Source organism: Bombina bombina, chromosome 3 (genome assembly GCF_027579735.1).
Source record: "Bombina bombina isolate aBomBom1 chromosome 3, aBomBom1.pri, whole genome shotgun sequence".
NCBI lineage: Eukaryota > Metazoa > Chordata > Amphibia > Anura > Bombinatoridae > Bombina > Bombina bombina.
Window position 1 is genome coordinate 479808045 of NC_069501.1, and position 19463 is coordinate 479827507.

At 41.7% G+C, this 19463-nt stretch overlaps 1 protein-coding gene across 3 annotated transcripts in view; it reads left to right on the top strand.

Moving 5' to 3' along the window:
* BRPF3 (bromodomain and PHD finger containing 3) overlaps window positions 1-19463 on the top strand; it is a 222169-nt gene that overhangs the window by 52936 nt on the left and 149770 nt on the right. For all 3 annotated transcript variants that reach the window (XM_053706812.1, XM_053706811.1, XM_053706814.1), the window contains 2 exons: window positions 7875-8031; window positions 8355-8486. In XM_053706812.1, the coding sequence (XP_053562787.1) occupies window positions 7875-8031; window positions 8355-8486 (289 nt within the window). The remainder of the gene's footprint in view (window positions 1-7874; window positions 8032-8354; window positions 8487-19463) is intronic.

Consider the following 19463-nt stretch of genomic DNA (forward strand, 5'->3'; position numbering starts at 1 on the left):
GTTCCGTTTGAACCCCTTCATTCCATTGATATAAAGTTGTTATCTTGGAAAGTTCTATTTTTAATGGCTATTTCCTCGGCTCGAAGAGTCTCTGAATTATCAGCCTTACATTGTGATTCTCCTTATTTGATTTTTCATTCGGATAAGGTAGTCCTGCGTACTAAACCTGGGTTCTTACCTAAGGTAGTTACTAACAGGAATATCAATCAAGAGATTGTTGTTCCTTCTTTATGCCCAAATCCTTCTTCAAAGAAGGAACGTCTACTGCACAACCTGGATGTAGTCCGTGCTCTAAAATTTTACTTACAGGCAACTAAGGAATTTCGACAAACGTCTTCTCTGTTTGTCATTTACTCTGGGCAGAGGAGAGGTCAAAAAGCTTCCGCTACCTCTCTTTCTTTTTGGCTTCGTAGCATAATTCGTTTAGCTTATGAGACTGCTGGACAGCAGCCTCCTGAAAGAATTACAGCTCATTCTACTAGAGCTGTGGCTTCCACTTGGGCCTTCAAGAATGAGGCCTCTGTTGAACAGATTTGCAAGGCTGCAACTTGGTCTTCGCTTCATACTTTTTCCAAATTTTACAAATTTGACACTTTTGCTTCATCGGAGGCTATTTTTGGGAGAAAGGTTCTTCAGGCAGTGGTTCCTTCTGTATAAAGAGCCTGCCTATCCCTCCCGTCATCCGTGTACTTTTGCTTTGGTATTGGTATCCCAGAAGTAATGATGACCCGTGGACTGATCACACTTAACAGAAGAAAACATAATTTATGCTTACCTGATAAATTCCTTTCTTCTGTAGTGTGATCAGTCCACGGCCTGCCCTGTTTTTTAAGGCAGGTAAATATTTTTTCTCCAACATAGGTGTGTCCGGTCCACGGCGTCATCCTTACTTGTGGGATATTCTCTTCCCCAACAGGAAATGGCAAAGAGCCCAGCAAAGCTGGTCACATGATCCCTCCTAGGCTCCGCCTACCCCAGTCATTCTCTTTGCCGTTGTACAGGCAACATCTCCACGGAGATGGCTTAGAGTTTTTTAGTGTTTAACTGTAGTTTTTATTATTCAATCAAGAGTTTGTTATTTTGAAATAGTGCTGGTATGTACTATTTACTCAGAAACAGAAAAGAGATGAAGATTTCTGTTTGTATGAGGAAAATGATTTTAGCAACCGTCACTAAAATCCATGGCTGTTCCACACAGGACTGTTGAGAGCAATTAACTTCAGTTGGGGGAACAGTGAGCAGTCTCTTGCTGCTTGAGGTATGACACATTCTAACAAGACGATGTAATGCTGGAAGCTGTCATTTTCCCTATGGGATCCGGTAAGCCATGTTTATTATGATCGTAAATAAGGGCTTCACAAGGGCTTATCAAGACTGTAGACTTTTTCTGGGCTAAATCGATTCATTATTAACACATATTTAGCCTTGAGGAATCATTTTATTTGGGTATTTTGATATAATAATATCGGCAGGCACTGTTTTAGACACCTTATTCTTTAGGGGCTTTCTCAAAGCATAGGCAGAGCCTCATTTTCGCGCCGGTGTTGCGCACTTGTTTTTGAGAGGCATGGCATGCAGTCGCATGTGAGAGGAGCTCTGATACTTAGAAAAGACTTTCTGAAGGCGTCATTTGGTATCGTATTCCCCTTTGGGCTTGGTTGGGTCTCAGCAAAGCAGATTCCAGGGACTGTAAAGGGGTTAAAGTTCAAAACGGCTCCGGTTCCGTTATTTTAAGGGTTAAAGCTTCCAAATTTGGTGTGCAATACTTTTAAGGCTTTAAGACACTGTGGTGAAAATTTGGTGAATTTTGAACAATTCCTTCATGTTTTTTCGCAATTGCAGTAATAAAGTGTGTTCAGTTTAAAATTTAAAGTGACAGTAACGGTTTTATTTTAAAACGTTTTTTGTACTTTGTTATCAAGTTTATGCCTGTTTAACATGTCTGAACTACCAGATAGACTGTGTTCTGAATGTGGGGAAGCCAGAATTCCTATTCATTTAAATAAATGTGATTTATGTGACAATGACAATGATGCCCAAGATGATTCCTCAAGTGAGGGGAGTAAGCATGGTACTGCATCATTCCCTCCTTCGTCTACACGAGTCTTGCCCACTCAGGAGGCCCCTAGTACATCTAGCGCGCCAATACTCCTTACTATGCAACAATTAACATTTTAGCCAAAATGAACACTTATCAGCGTAAGCGCGACTGCTCTGTTTTAGATACTGAAGAGCATGACGACGCTGATAATAATGTTTCTGAAGGGCCCCTAACCCAGTCTGATGGGGCCAGGGAGGTTTTGTCTGAGGGAGAAATTACTGATTCAGGGAACATTTCTCAACAAGCTGAACCTGATGTGATTACATTTAAATTTAAGTTGGAACATCTCCGCATTCTGCTTAAGGAGGTATTATCCACTCTGGATGATTGTGACAAGTTGGTCATCCCAGAGAAACTATGTAAAATGGACAAGTTCCTAGAGGTGCCGGGGCTCCCAGAAGCTTTTCCTATACCCAAGCGGGTGGCGGACATTGTTAATAAAGAATGGGAAAGGCCCGGTATTCCTTTCGTCCCTCCCCCCATATTTAAAAAATTGTTTCCTATGGTCGACCCCAGAAAGGACTTATGGCAGACAGTCCCCAAGGTCGCGGGAGCGGTTTCCACTTTAAACAAACGCACCACTATACCCATAGAGGATAGTTGTGCTTTCAAAGATCCTATGGATAAAAAATTAGAAGGTTTGCTTAAAAAGATGTTTGTTCAGCAGGGTTACCTTCTACAACCAATTTCATGCGTTGTCCCTGTCGCTACAGCCGCATGTTTCTGGTTCGATGAGCTGATAAAGGCGGTCGATAGTGATTCTCCTCCTTATGAGGAGATTATGGACAGGATCAATGCTCTCAAATTGGCTAATTCTTTTACCCTAGACGCCACTTTGCAATTGGCTAGGTTAGCGGCTAAGAATTCTGGGTTTGCTATTGTGGCGCGCAGAGCGCTTTGGTTGAAATCTTGGTCGGCTGATGCGTCTTCCAAGAACAAGCTACTTAACATTCCTTTCAAGGGGAAAACGCTGTTTGGCCCTGACTTGAAAGAGATTATCTCTGATATCACTGGGGGTAAGGGCCACGCCCTTCCTCAGGATCGGCCTTTCAAGGCAAAAAATAAACCTAATTTTCGTCCCTTTCGCAGAAACGGACCAGCCCAAAGTGCTACGTCCTCTAAGCAAGAGGGTAATACTTCTCAAGCCAAGCCAGCTTGGAGACCAATGCAAGGCTGGAACAAGGGAAAGCAGGCCAAGAAACCTGCCACTGCTACCAAGACAGCATGAAATGTTGGCCCCCGATCCGGGACCGGATCTGGTGGGGGGCAGACTCTCTCTCTTCGCTCAGGCTTGGGCAAGAGATGTTCTGGATCCTTGGGCGCTAGAAATAGTCTCCCAAGGTTATCTTCTGGAATTCAAGGGGCTTCCCCCAAGGGGGAGGTTCCACAGGTCTCAGTTGTCTTCAGACCACATAAAAAGACAGGCATTCTTACATTGTGTAGAAGACCTGTTAAAAATGGGAGTGATTCATCCTGTTCCATTAAGAGAACAAGGGATGGGGTTCTACTCCAATCTGTTCATAGTTCCCAAAAAAGAGGGAACGTTCAGACCAATCTTAGATCTCAAGATCTTAAACAAGTTTCTCAAGGTTCCATCGTTCAAGATGGAAACCATTCGAACTATTCTTCCTTCCATCCAGGAAGGTCAATTCATGACCACGGTGGATTTAAAGGATGCGTATCTACATATTCCTATCCACAAGGAACATCATCGGTTCCTAAGGTTCGCATTCCTGGACAAGCATTACCAGTTTGTGGCGCTTCCTTTCGGATTAGCCACTGCTCCAAGGATTTTCACAAAGGTACTAGGGTCCCTTCTAGCTGTGCTAAGACCAAGGGGCATTGCTGTAGTACCTTACTTGGACGACATTCTGATTCAAGCGTCGTCCCTTCCTCAAGCAAAGGCTCACACGGACATTGTCCTGGCCTTTCTCAGATCTCACGGATGGAAAGTGAACGTGGAAAAGAGTTCTCTATCTCCATCAACAAGGGTTCCCTTCTTGGGAACAATAATAGACTCCTTAGAAATGAGGATATTTCTGACAGAGGCCAGAAAAACAAAGCTTCTAGACTCTTGTCGGATACTTCATTCCGTTCCTCTTCCTTCCATAGCTCAGTGCATGGAAGTGATCGGGTTGATGGTAGCGGCAATGGACATAGTTCCTTTTGCGCGCATTCATCTAAGACCATTACAACTGTGCATGCTCAGTCAGTGGAATGGGGATTATACAGACTTGTCTCCGAAGATACAAGTAAATCAGAGGACCAGAGACTCACTCCGTTGGTGGCTGTCCCTGGACAACCTGTCACAAGGGATGACATTCCGCAGACCAGAGTGGGTCATTGTCACGACCGACGCCAGTCTGATGGGCTGGGGCGCGGTCTGGGGATCCCTGAAAGCTCAGGGTCTTTGGTCTCGGGAAGAATCTCTTCTACCGATAAATATTCTGGAACTGAGAGCGATATTCAATGCTCTCAAGGCTTGGCCTCAGCTAGCGAGGGCCAAGTTCATACGGTTTCAATCAGACAACATGACAACTGTTGCATACATCAACCATCAGGGGGGAACAAGGAGTTCCCTAGCGATGGAAGAAGTGACCAAAATCATTCTATGGGCGGAGTCTCACTCCTGCCACCTGTCCGCTATCCACATCCCAGGAGTGGAAAATTGGGAAGCGGATTTTCTGAGTCGTCAGACATTGCATCCGGGGGAGTGGGAACTCCATCCGGAAATCTTTGCCCAAGTCACTCAGCTGTGGGGCATTCCAGACATGGATCTGATGGCCTCTCGTCAGAACTTCAAAGTTCCTTGCTACGGGTCCAGATCCAGGGATCCCAAGGCGGCTCTGGTGGATGCACTAGTAGCACCTTGGACCTTCAAACTAGCTTATGTGTTCCCGCCGTTTCCTCTCATCCCCAGGCTGGTAGCCAGGATCAATCAGGAGAGGGCGTCGGTGATCTTGATAGCTCCTGCGTGGCCACGCAGGACTTGGTATGCAGATCTGGTGAATATGTCATCGGCTCCACCTTGGAAGCTACCTTTGAGGCGAGACCTTCTTGTTCAGGGTCCGTTCGAACATCCGAACCTGGTTTCACTCCAGCTGACTGCTTGGAGATTGAACGCTTGATCTTATCGAAGCGAGGGTTCTCAGATTCTGTTATCGATACTCTTGTTCAGGCCAGAAAGCCTGTAACTAGAAAGATTTACCACAAAATTTGGAAAAAATATATCTGTTGGTGTGAATCTAAAGGATTCCCTTGGGACAAGGTTAAGATTCCTAAGATTCTATCCTTCCTTCAAGAAGGATTGGAAAAAGGATTATCTGCAAGTTCCCTGAAGGGACAGATTTCTGCCTTGTCTGTGTTACTTCACAAAAAGCTGGCAGCTGTGCCAGATGTTCAAGCCTTTGTTCAGGCTCTGGTTAGAATTAAGCCTGTTTACAAACCTTTGACTCCTCCTTGGAGTCTCAATTTAGTTCTTTCAGTTCTTCAGGGGGTTCCGTTTGAACCCTTACATTCCGTTGATATTAAGTTATTATCTTGGAAAGTTTTGTTTTTAGTTGCAATTTCTTCTGCTAGAAGAGTTTCAGAATTATCTGCTCTGCAGTGTTCTCCTCCTTATCTGGTGTTCCATGCAGATAAGGTGGTTTTACGTACTAAACCTGGGTTTCTTCCAAAAGTTGTTTCTAACAAAAACATTAACCAGGAGATTATCGTACCTTCTCTGTGTCCGAAACCAGTTTCAAAGAAGGAACGTTTGTTGCACAATTTGGATGTTGTTCGCGCTCTAAAATTCTATTTAGATGCTACAAAGGATTTTAGACAAACATCTTCCTTGTTTGTTGTTTATTCCGGTAAAAGGAGAGGTCAAAAAGCAACTTCTACCTCTCTCTCTTTTTGGATTAAAAGCATCATCAGATTGGCTTACGAGACTGCCGGACGGCAGCCTCCCGAAAGAATCACAGCTCATTCCACTAGGGCTGTGGCTTCCACATGGGCCTTCAAGAACGAGGCTTCTGTTGATCAGATATGTAGGGCAGCGACTTGGTCTTCACTGCACACTTTTACCAAATTTTACAAGTTTGATACTTTTGCTTCTTCTGAGGCTATTTTTGGGAGAAAGGTTTTGCAAACCGTGGTGCCTTCCATTTAGGTGACCTGATTTGCTCCCTCCCTTCATCCGTGTCCTAAAGCTTTGGTATTGGTTCCCACAAGTAAGGATGACGCCGTGGACCGGACACACCTATGTTGGAGAAAACAGAATTTATGTTTACCTAATAAATTACTTTCTCCAACGGTGTGTCCGGTCCACGGCCCGCCCTGGTTTTTTTAATCAGGTCTGATAATTTATTTTCTTTAACTACAGTCACCACGGTACCATATGGTTTCTCCTATGCAAATATTCCTCCTTAACGTCGGTCGAATGACTGGGGTAGGCGGAGCCTAGGAGGGATCATGTGACCAGCTTTGCTGGGCTCTTTGCCATTTCCTGTTGGGGAAGAGAATATCCCACAAGTAAGGATGACGCCGTGGACCGGACACACCGTTGGAGAAAGTAATTTATCAGGTAAACATAAATTCTGTTTTAATTTATACTCCAGTCACCACTTCACCCTTGGCTTTTCCTTTCTCGTTGGTCCTTGGTCGAATGACTGGGAGTGACGTAGAGGGGAGGAGCTATATGCAGCTCTGCTGGGTGAATCCTCTTGCACTTCCTGTTGGGGAGGAGTAATATCCCAGAAGTAATGATGACCCGTGGACTGATCACACTACAGAAGAAAGGAATTTATCAGGTAAGCATAAATTATGTTTTTACCATTTTGATGTATTTGCTTCCTCTGAAGCAGTCTTTGGTAGAAAAGTTCTTTAGGCTGCTGTCTCAGTTTAATTCTTCTGCTTATGATTTAAGTTTTTTTCTTGAAATTTATGAGAGATTTAATTTTTTCAGCGGAATTAGCTGTTTTTATTTTATCCCTCCCTTTCTAGTGACTCTTCTGTGTCTTCCACATCTTGGGTATTTCTATCCCATACACTAGCTAATTTATGTAAGAACTTTCCTGATAAATTAATTTCTTTCATATTGGCAAGAGTCCATGAGGCCCACCCTTTTTTTGATGGTTATGATTTTTGTATGAAAGCACAATTATATTTCCAGTTCCTCTCTTTGCATGCTTTTTTACTCCTTATTTTATCACACCACTACTTGGCTATTCGTTAAACTGAATTGTGGGTGTGGTGAGGGGTGTATTTATAGGCATTTTGAGGTTTGGGAAACTTTGCCCCTCCTGCTAGGATTGTATATCCCATACGTCACTAGCTCATGGACTCCTGCCAATATGAAAGAAATGCATTTATCAGGTAAGTTCTTACCTAAATTATGTTTTTTATTAGTTGCTTCTAAAGGAGGGCATTTTAAATGTATTACACTTTTGTAATGTTTTTTTCTATACAAATACAAAATCGTTTTTTATTGCATGTGAGGCATGTCACTGTCCACCAATGAGAAGTCGGTCCTTGAAGCTCATTTGCACTTCCTGTTAGTGTTAAAATAAACAGCTATAACAATTTTTCAAGGAAATTGAAAATGTAAATATTTAAAAATTGCTCTCTTCATATGCATGCTAGAAGTTTTCTATTTCTTTAAATCATATTTCCCATTGCCTTCTAGGTTACCTCCTTTATTATGTGGCCCTACACAAAGCTATTTCACTAAGCTTTCTCATTATATGATATTTTTGTTAATCTTATCTTTCTCTTTTATGTATTCCCACAGGCTTAGTAAAATTTCAAGTGGAGTTTGCCTGCAGAAGAAGACTCAGTTCATGCAACATCTACATAGCTACTGGCTGCTTAAAAGGCATGCCAGGAATGGTGTTCCTCTTATTCGCAGGTTACATTCACACCTACAATCTCAAAGGAGTGCAGAACTGGTAAGAATATGAAATGGTTATAGATAGTGTGTGTTAAATACTTCACACCCTTTTTAGGGGAAACCATCTCTATGGTCTCTGTTTACATATTATTTACATTTAACATCTCTTGATGAATGTGATTTTCCTAACACAACTCCTAGGCATATCTTCATTTGCTTTGTGCTGTCATGTATTTGCCTTTCCTTATACCCCCTACTTAATTTGGAATTGTCTAATCAGGTGACATTTGAAGAATCGGTGTCAATCACCCATCAAGAGAATATCCTTGATATACAGCCATTTTGGTTCCTTCTAATTTGATTTTATTATTTTCTCTCCAGAAGGAACAGGATGAGCAGACCTCGGCAGTAAAGGAGGAGCTGAAGTACTGGCAGAAACTTAGGCATGATCTCGAGAGAGCAAGGCTTTTGATTGAGCTGATCCGCAAGCGAGAGAAACTAAAAAGGGAGCAAGTAAGTAACAAGGGGGAAGTGTGTCTGAAAAGAGGGGGGCAGAATAGAACTTTAAATGAAGTAGGGGAGAGGACAGTTAAGAGAATTTTTAAGTTGTACGATGGCAAAATAGCTCAGGTAACCAACGGTCCACATCCATCAAATATACACACATCTCAGAATATATACAAAATAAACTCTTATAATCTATCTGTATTGTAAATAATGATCTAGTCAAGTTCTCTAATGTAACAGTGATTCCCATGTAAGACAAGTACTTATTGTTGCTTATCTCAAATGCTCTCAAGGTTTGCTACATTAATAAAACTTGGGGATCACTAGAGGCCATGAGTTTGCATTGAGACCATTAAAGGTACAGTTTATTCAAAAAAAATTCTACCCTTCAAATTGTTCCTGCTGGAGTGTATTAAATTGTTTACAAGTAGCTCCTTAACTCTTTTTTGGCATTTGAAATAGCTGATTTAGCCTGTGGTATCCCCACCTATACTGAAAGTTTGTATACTGGAGTCTGGGCTATTGATAAACCTATGCAAACATAGCCAGCAGAAGAAATTACACTCCCAGTGGGGTGCAGGATAGTTAAGTAATACAATTATAATATCTTTTTAAAGACACGATGAGTCCACGGATCATCTTCATTACTTATGGGATATTCACCTCCTGGTCAGCAGGAGGAGGCAAAGAGCACCACAGCAGAGCTGTTAAATAGCTCCTCCCACTCCAGTCATTCTCTTTGCCTACGTTAGTGATAGGAAGAGGTAAAGTGAGGTGTTAGTTGTAGATTCTTCAATCAATAGTTTATTTTAAAGTAGTGCCAGAGAGTGCTACTTTGTCCTAGGGTGTAGCCTGGTTCCATTTCAGTCTCTACAGTAGAGCTTCGGTGGCTTTAGAGTAGTGCTTTTCAACCTTTTTTTTGCCGTGGCAGACTTTTTTTACATTAAAAAATCCTGCGGCACACCACCATCACAAAATTTTACAAAATCACACACTGTATATATAAAAGTTATTTCACAAAAGGCAAGCACTCGCTGGTATTTTTTCAAACAACAGTATTTACTGTACAACAAATCAGTGAACGTTTTCGGGCATCCGACCATCCTCAGACATGTCTGAACTTCCAAAGATCCAGCACCTGGGATGTTGTGCAGACTAAGGGGCACTGCACAATACCCCCAATAAAGGTAACAGTAGAATGATAGTCGCACCACCAAGTTACCACAGTTCAGTACTTTATTGAGCCAAGTAAAAATCGGCAACGTTTCAGACAAATGTCCTTAATCATGCATAGTTAAACAGACACTGACTCCATTCTTAAATACCTATACAAGTCCCACCTTCCAAATTAATTAAATCACCTGTATAAGGCATATACAACACCTTTACACAATACTACCACCTAGTGGTCATACAAAAAATTGCAAACATATATAATCTAAACAAAGAATTTACAGTCAAAATATATGTGCATGCAGTACAAACATATATATAATATAATACATGATGTAACAACAAATTAACACTTTTTTTGTATAATTTACATCACATTTTTATATATCAAAACATGTATTTTAAATGTTGTCAAAAAGTATTTCCAAAAAAAAGTATTTACAAAAAAAAGTATTTACAAAAAAATTGACCAATATAATATATTTAGATAAAGTTCTTAGGCCTTTTGTTATTTCTAGTTCATATATTCAGGATACAGGAGATTTTCTGGTCAAATTACGTGAGTTACATCTTGATGGCAATAAAGGCATCCTATTCAGTCTTGACGTAACATCGTTATATACAGTTATTACCCATGAGGCAGGTATTGGAGCAGTTGAAAAAGTTTTGAGCTAATCTGGTAGATATACAATCCCACAGGCAGAATTTATCTTGCAGTTATTAAATATTGTTTTAAGATGTAATTATTTTCTTTTTGAAGATAATTATTATCTTCAGCTCCAAGGTACGGTCATGGGTTCCAATGTCGCCCCCACATACGCCAACATTTTTATGAATATGTTTGAAGAACATTTTGTGTATAATAATTCTTTATTTTTTCCATATGGCACCACTTGGTGGCGCTATATAGATGATGTGTTTGGCGTGTGGGGCGACATTGGAACCCTAGTAAATTTTGTTAATGATCTAAATACAGCTACCAGCCATATTAGGTTTAAGTTAGTCTCTAGTGAGGAGAGTGTTGTATTTCTGGACACAGTAGTGTCAAAATGTACATCAGGCCTGACAGTAGACCTTTATAGAAAAACAACAGACTGCAACACTCTCCTGCACTATAAGAGCTCACATCCTCCTTCACTGGTTAGATCCCTACCTAAAAGTCAGTTCTTACGTGTGAGACGTATTGTGTCCTAGGAAACAGTGGTTAAGGATAGACTTAAAGAAATGGGGGATCGTTTCCTACAAAGGGGATATCCTCTGGAGCTTGTTGAAACTGAAATTGAGAATGCCTTGGGTACCCCTAGACAAACTTTATTAGAAAGAAAAAAACGTTCAAATCAGAAGCCTTCGAGATTAGTATTTGTGAGTCAATATGCACCTTGGAACCAACAGGTTCTAAAAATTATTAGTAGACATTGGCACATTTTGAGCACCTGTAACCCTGGTGTTCAGGAATTTAAAATTCCTCCTATGCCTGCTTTCAAAAGGGGCAACATTTTAAAAGATGTACTGGTAAGGGCGGATATTGGTCCGTCTAAGTGTTCTGCTCAAACATATATTGGTAAGAAAAATTTGGGTGGTTTTCCCTGTTTAGGGTGTTCAAATTGTAATAGCCTAATTAAAGGGCCTACTTTTAGCCATCCAAGTACAGGCAAAAAATATTCCATCAAAGGGTATTACACTTGTAATACTGACTTCGTAGTCTACTTAATTAAATGCCCATGTGGGCTGGGGTATGGGGGGGAGACCTCACGCCCTGTACGTGAACGCATTGTCCAACATAAGAGTAGCATTAGGACCAAGAAAAATGATGCCCCAGTAGCCCATAATTTTTTGTCAGCAGGACATAACCTAAGTCAGCTTAGGTTCCAAATAATAGAGCAGGTTAAACATCCTAGGAGAGGGGGTGATCGTGTCAAATTATTAAAAAAACGTGAAGCGTTTTGGATTTATGAACTAGGTACGTTGTTTCCAGGTGGCATGAATAAAGAATTAGATTGGTCAATTTTTTTGTAAATACTTTTTGACAACATTTGAAATACATGTTTTGATATATAAAAATGTGATGTAAATTATACAAAAAAAGTGTTAATTTGTTGTTACATCATGTATTATATTATATATATGTTTGTACTGCATGCACATATATTTTGACTGTGTAAATTCTTTGTTTAGATTATATGTTTGCAATTTTTTGTATGACCACTAGGTGGTAGTATTGTGTAAAGGTGTTGTATATGCCTTATACAGGTGATTTAATTAATTTGGAAGGTGGGACTTGTATAGGTATTTAAGAATGGAGTCAGTGTCTGTTTAACTATGCATGATTAAGGACATTTGTCCGAAACATTGCTGATTTTTACTTGGCTCAATAAAGTACTGAACTGTGGTAACTTGGTGGTGCGACTATCATTCTACTGTTACCTCAGACATGTCTGAGGACGGGCGGATGCCCGAAAACGTTCACTGATTTGCTGTACAGTAAATACTGTTGTTTAAAAAAATACCAGCGAGTGCTTGCCTTTTGTGAAATAACTTCTCTATGTACGGATTTGGTGGGCACCCTGGGAGTTGGTACATTATGAGTGTGCTGGGTTCTCCTGGACTATGGTATATATAGTCATCATCTCACTCAAAATAAAAAAACGTCCCAGAATAAAAAACAAGAAAAAAAAAAAATATATCACACTGTTGTCAGTCTGCTGCGGCACACCTGAGGATCTCTCACGGCATACTAGTGTGCCACAGCACACTGGTTGAAAAACACTGCTTTAGAGCAATGGGAACTTGTGGGACATAATTCTCACTGCGCCTCCCATATGCCCTATATCCTTCAGTCTGAGGTACTCACTGACTCAGCATTTGCTTCCTTCTCAGGCCAATGTGAGGGAGAGGACCTCTCAAGCTTGGGAACTGCCTTCCTGCCTTCCTGCCAGGCAGTGGTTAAGGTAATTGCTGCCTTTCTGGGACCTAAGGAGACTCATTACATTTATTTAAAAATAGCACTATGGAACATAAGGGGTTAATGGTAAAAGCCTTTTTATGTTGGGACTTAAACTTTCAAGCGAAAGTTTTGGGCAGTGACATATAGCAGGCCCTGGGGCTGGAGATATGTTGTTTTTACTATTTGTGGAGGGCTCCGGTGGTTTCACTTTGTTTTTCCCGGAGGGGAGACATTGGCCTTTAGGTACGCCCACGATGGGCGGGACTTCCTGTATTTGCGCTCCTTTTCAGTAGTGCGTTGTTCTCCTGTCAGGTTTACTGTGACATTTATCTTGGCAAGTTTGTTATCTGTTCTGGAGCGGCATGCAGTGTAAGATCATGCGCTTCTAGTACAGATACGTTGAGACCGGTCTGGAATTTGCTGGCAGTGTGACTGAACGGATCATCACAAGCAGGTGATCCGGTGTTATTTAGCACGGTAGTAGCACCTCAGCAGGCTGCTGAGGTGCAGAGGTTCATTTAATAAGTCAATTTTCTAACTGCTGTTCTTAAGGAAAGAATCTGACACTTTGCAGAAAAATAGTGAAACCGTTTATATTTAAAGGGACAGTAACGTGTTTTTTTTTTTATAGTTCTTTTTTGTTAATATTTGTCATTTTTTCTGTTGATTATTTGATAAATGGTGTTGAAAGATGGACCAAGAGGGTGTGCAATAAGTTACATGTGCTTTGTGTCTGGATGCAAATGTGGAACCACCAATCCCCATCTGTCCTACATGTACTGAAAGGACAGTAAGTTTTAGGGATAACATTTTTACTGAGCCAATCTCCTCTCATGCAGATATTGTCCAAGAGTCTTCTGATGAGGGTCAATTTATGCCGCAACTTTCTCCCCAAGCGTCCCAAAAATGAACGCCCCCACCAGCAGTGCCCTGCGCTTCAGTAGTCCCTTCTGGGATCTCATTACAGGACATAGCGTCTCTCATGTCTTCCACTATCTCTGATGCCTTGTCTGCCTTTCCCATGTTGCAGGGCAATCGCAAAAGGAAGACCATTCCTGCAGTCAGCGAGGTCTCTGATGCAGTCGTGGCTATTTTGGAAGTCTCTTCTCGTCAATTGGAAGAGGAAGTTAACGTTCTAGCATCTGAAGGTGAAGTTTCAGATTCAGAGGATATTTTACCTTTGACAGGTGGTATCCTTCGGAGGTGGTATCCTTTAGATTTAAATCAGAACACCTTTGTCTCTTAGAGAGGTTTTAATTACCCTAGATGATAGTGACTCCACGGTGGTGCCCCCCCCCAAAATCTAATAAACTAGACAGATATTTTGAAGTTCCTTCCTTTATGGATGTCTTTCCAGTTCCCAAGAAAGCCTCTGAAATCATTGCTAAGGAATGGGAGAGACCGGGTATCCCTTTCTCTCCCTCTCCTATCTTCAAGAAGATGTTTCCAATAGCTGATTCCGTTAGATTTCTTCTTTCAAGACTGTTCTTAAGGTGGAAGGAGCTGTTTCAACCTTGGCTAAGAAAACTACTATTCCTATAGAGGATAGTTGTGCCTTTAAGGATCCAATGGATAAGAAGTTGGAGGGATTTCTCAAGAAGATTTATGTACACCAGGGTATGCAGTGGCAACCGGCTGTGTGCATAGCTACCGTTACGAGTGCGGCAGCTTATTGGTTTGATGCTCTGAGGCCCTCAGGAGAGAAACTCCCTTGGATGAGATCCAAGACAGGATCAAAGCTCTTAAGCTAGCTAATGCATTTATTTCGGACGCTTCCCTTCAAGTGATTAAACTGGGAGCTAAAATTTCTAGTATCTCTTTCAGCTTGCAGGGCCTTATGGCTAAAGCCTTGGTCTGTGGATGTTTCGTCTAAGCTCTTAGCTATTCCTTACAAGGGGAAAATCTTGTTTGGTCCGGAGTTGAAAGAGAATATTTTTGATATCACGGGAGGTAAGGGTCATCTTCTCCCTCAAGATAAGAGAAATAGAGGACGACATAGTAATTTTCGTTCCTTTCGAAATTTCAAAGGAAATTCTTTCTCTTCCTCCTCTAAACCAGAACTATCTAAGCCTACTTGGAGACCAACCAGTCTTGGAACAAGGGTAAACAATCCAAGAAGCCTGCTGTTGAATCCAAAACAGCATGAAGGGCATGCCCCCGATCCGGAACCGGATCTGGTAGGGGGCAGACTTTCCTTCTTCGTTCAGGCTTGGGTTTGGGACGTTCAGGATCCCTGGGCAATAGAAATAGTGTCTCAGGGATACAAACTGGAGTTCAAAAGTTTTCCTCCCTGAGGAAGATTTCTTCTTTCAAGATTATCTGCAAAGCAGATAAAGAAAGAGGCGTTCTTACATTGTGTAAGAGACTTCTCCTCCCTGGAAGTTATTATTCCCGTTCCAGTACAGGAACAGGGGCAGGGTTTTTATTCAAATCTGTTTGTGGTTCCCAAAAAGGAGGGAACCTTCAAACCTATCTTAGACCTCAAGAGTCTAAACAAGTTTCTCAGAGTTCCATCATTCAAGATGGAGACTATTTGTACCATTCTTCCATTGATCCAGGAGGGTCAATTTATGACGACAGTGGATTTAAAGGATGCATATCTACATGTTCCTATCCACAGAGATCATCACAGGTTCCTGAGGTTTGCCTTTCTGGATAAACACTTTCAGTTTGTGGCTTTTCCTTTCGGCCTGGCCACGGCACCCAGAATTTTCACAAAGGTTTTGGGGTCTCTGCTGGCGGTTCTAAGACCGCGGGGCATTGCAATGGCACCTTTATTATCTGGACAATATTCTAATCCAGGCGCCATCTTGTCAACAAGCAAGATCTCATACCGACATTGTGCTTTCTTTCCTAAGAACTCATGGGTGGAAGTTAAATCTGGAAAAGAGTTCCTTAATCCTGAAGACAAGGGTGACCTTCTTGGGAACTCTAATCGATTCTATATCCATGAGAATTTTTCTGACAGTTGTCAGGAAATCAAAGATTCTGGATACCTGTCAAGCCCTTCAGTCCACTCCTCGGCCGTCAGTGGCTCAGTGCATGGAGATAATCGGACTGATGGTGGCGGCAATGGACATCATCCCGTTTGCTCGGTTCCACCTCAGGCCTCTGCAGTTAGACATGCTCAGGCAGTGGAATGGAGATTATGCAGACTTGTCTCCTCTAATAACCCTGGAACAGGAGACGAGGGACTCTCTTCAATGGTGGTTGTCTCTGGATCATGTGTCCCAGGGAACCTGCTTTCGTAGACCGTCCTGGTTGATTGTGATATCAGACGCCAGCCTTCTAGGGTGGGGAGCTGTCTGGGGTTCCCTAAAGGCTCAGGGAGTATGGACTCAGACAGAGTCTGTTCTTCCTATAAACATCCTGGAACTAAGAGCGATCTTCAATGCTCGCCTGGCCTCAGTTGGCTTCGGCCCAGTTTATCAGATTCCAGTCGGACAACATAACATCAGTTGCTTACATCAATCATCAGGGAGGAACGAGGAGTTCCTTAGCAATGACCGAGGTAGCCAAGATAATCCGGTGGGCGGAGGCCCATTCTTGCCATCTATCAGCGATCCACATCCTAGGGGTCGGCAACTGGGAGGCGGACTTCCTGAGCAGGCAGACTTTTCATCCGGGAGAGTGGGAACTCCATCCGGAAGTGTTCTCCAACCTGATTCTCAAATGGGGTTTGCCGGAGTTAGATCTCATGGCATCTCGTCAGAATGCCAAGCTCCCGAGATACGTGTCGAGGTCCAGGGATCCCCAAGCAGAATTGATAGATGCTCTGGCAGTTCCTTGGCTCTTCAACCTAGCATACCTATTCCCCCCGTTTGCACTTCTTTCTCAGGTCATTGCTCAAATCAAACAGGAGAAGGCATCGGTGATTCTCATTGCTCCTGCTTGGCCTCGCAGGATTTGGTATGCAGATCTGGTGGACATGTCATCTCTGCCACCTTGGAGACTTCCGTTGAGGAGCCCTTCCTTCACCCAACTCTAGTTTCTCTGAAGCTGACTGCTTGGAGATTGAATGCTTAATCTTATCCAAGCAGGGTTTTTCTGATTCGGTCATAGAGACCATGATTCAGGCTCATAAGCCTGTCACTAGATTTACCATAAGATATGACATAAATATCTCTATTGGTGTGAATCCAAGGGCTACTCATGGAGTAGAGTTAGGATTCCCAGAATTTTGGCTTTTCTCCAAGAGGGTTTGGAGACAGGTTTATCCACAAGTTCCCTGAAGGGTCAAATCTCTGCTTTATCTATTTTGTTACATAAACGTCTGGCAGATGTCCCAGATGTACAATCTTTTTTGTCAGGCCTTAGTTAGGATCAGGCCTGTGTTCAAACCAGTTACTCCTCCATGGAGTCTGAATTTAGTTCTTAAAGTTCTTCAAGGTGCTCCGTTTGAGCCTATGCATTCCTTAGATATTAAGTTGTTATCTTGGAAAGTTTTATTTCTTGTTGCTATTTCTTCAGCTCGTAGAGTGTCTGAGCTCTCGGCGTTGCAATACACTTCACCTTATCTTATTTTCCATTCAGATAAGGTAGTTTTGCGTACTAAGCTAGGTTTTCTTCCTAAGGTTGTTTCAGATAGGAACATTAACCAGGAGATTGTGGTTCCTTCCTTGTGTCCTAATCCTTCTTCTCAGAAAGAACGTCTTTTGCACAATTTGGACGTGGTCCGTGCTTTAAAATTCTATTTACTAGCAACTAAGGATTTTCGTCAGTCCTCTTCTTTGTTTGTAATTTTCTCTGGAAAACATAAGGGTCAGACAGCTACGGCTACCTCTCTTTCTTTTTGGTTGAAGAGTATCATCCGTTTTGCATATGAGACTGCTGGACAGCAGCCTCCTGAGAGTGTTACGGCTCATTCCACTAGTGCTGTTGCTTCCTCATGGGCATTCAGAAATAAAGCTTCTGTGGAACAGATTTGCAAGGCTGCAACTTGGTCCTCTCTTCACACTTTTTCTAAATTTTCTAAATTTGATACTTTTTACTCTGCTGAGGCTGCTTTTGAAAGAAAGGTTCTTCAAGCAGTGGTGCCTTCTGTTTTAGGTTCCCTGTCTTGTCCCTCCCTTATCATCTGTGTCCTCTAGCTTGGGTATTGTATCCCATAAGTAATAAAGATGATCCGTGGACTCATCGTGTCTTTAAAAAGAAAATTTATGCTTACCTGATAAATTTGTTTCTTTTTAAACACAATGAGTCCACGCCTGCCCTGTTCTTTTAAAACAGGTTGTTAATTATTGTAAACTTCAGACACCTCTGCACCTTGGCTTTTCCTTTCTCTTCCTAACTTCGGTCAAATGACTGGAGTGGGAGGGAAGGGAGGAGCTATTTAACAGCTCTGCTGTGGTGCTCTTTGCCTCCTCCTGCTGACCAGGAGGTGAATATCCCATAAGTAATGAAGCTGATCCGTGGACTCATCGTCTCTAAAAAGAAACAAATTTATCAGGTAAGCATACATTTTTATTTTTTCCATTGTTCTTTCGTAAGTATTGAGCTTAGGTTTTCCAGACAAATATAAGATAAGGAAGCAAATGTGTGTACACAAAGTGATAACATAATGAGATCTGATATTACCTGAAACTCAACCCCTTGTAATAGGCTGTGGTTTGAAAGCACAAAACCAGCTACTTCATATACACAAACCTGAAAATACAATTTCTCATACATTTTGTACTCTGCAGCTGAAATAACAAGTCATTAAAAATACTTTAATATAAAAATTTTTTTACAATGTACTGTCCCTTTAACCTTCTGAATGTAGGCAAAATGATGTATTAAAACTTAAAGGGACATTGTACTCTAGATTTTTCTTTGCTTAAATGTGTTGTAGATGATCCATTTATATAGCCCATCTGTTAATGTTTTTGTAAAAATGTATAGTTTTGTTTATTTTTAATAACATTGTGCTGATTTTCTGACTCCTAACCAAGCCCCCAAAGTTTTAGATGTATACTGATGTCTACAGATTTGCTGCAGCTTCTGTTTGTATAGTCTGTCTTTTAATATACAGGGGAGGGGTAGAGTGTCTGCTGTTCCTCTTTCCCCAGCCCCTTTCAGTGGGTGTCCCAGCTTAACCTCATCAACAGTCCTAAACTGGGAGCTACTAAGGAAGTTTTTAAAAGGTTTTATACTGGATTTTTATATCAGTTTCTGTCTATATCCTTCTTTATTGTAATGTCTATTGCATGCAGTTATATGAAAATTGGTGTATACTGTCCCTTTAACTTTTTTTAGTCAATGTAAAAGGCATCCATAGTATTTAACGAGACAGCAAGGTTCACCAAAAGGCTAGAACCTACGCTTTACATGCCTCCAGCAACTTCGTTGTGTTTAGCAACCTCCAACTTAAGGGCCGATTTAACAAAGTGCGAGCGGACATCGATAAATGCCGACAGCATATGCTGTCGGCATTTATCATTGCACAAGCAGTTCTGGTGAACTGCTTGTGCAATGCTGCCCCCTGCAGATTCACGGCCAATCAGCCACTAGCAGGGGGTGTCAATCAACCGTATTGTATGCGGTCAGGCGGATTGATGTCCGCCGCCTCAGAGGAGGCTTATGAGTTAAGGAGCAGCGGTCTTAAGACCTCCTGTTTCCGGCGAGCCTGAAGGCTAATAATAATGTTCAGTATTTACTCTAATATCTTAGGTTTCTCATCAGCCAAATGGCAAACCAGTTATGTTGTAATTGATTATTACAAATATGAGTTCATTTACAGCAGCTAAGTATGGAGATGTTTATCAAATAGCATTCTATGAAATTTGGCAACAACCAAACTTAAGTATAATTAGCATTAGAAGTGTCACTAAACTGCTAGTGAATAGATGAACTGTGTATTATGGTCACACATACATTGCATGTCA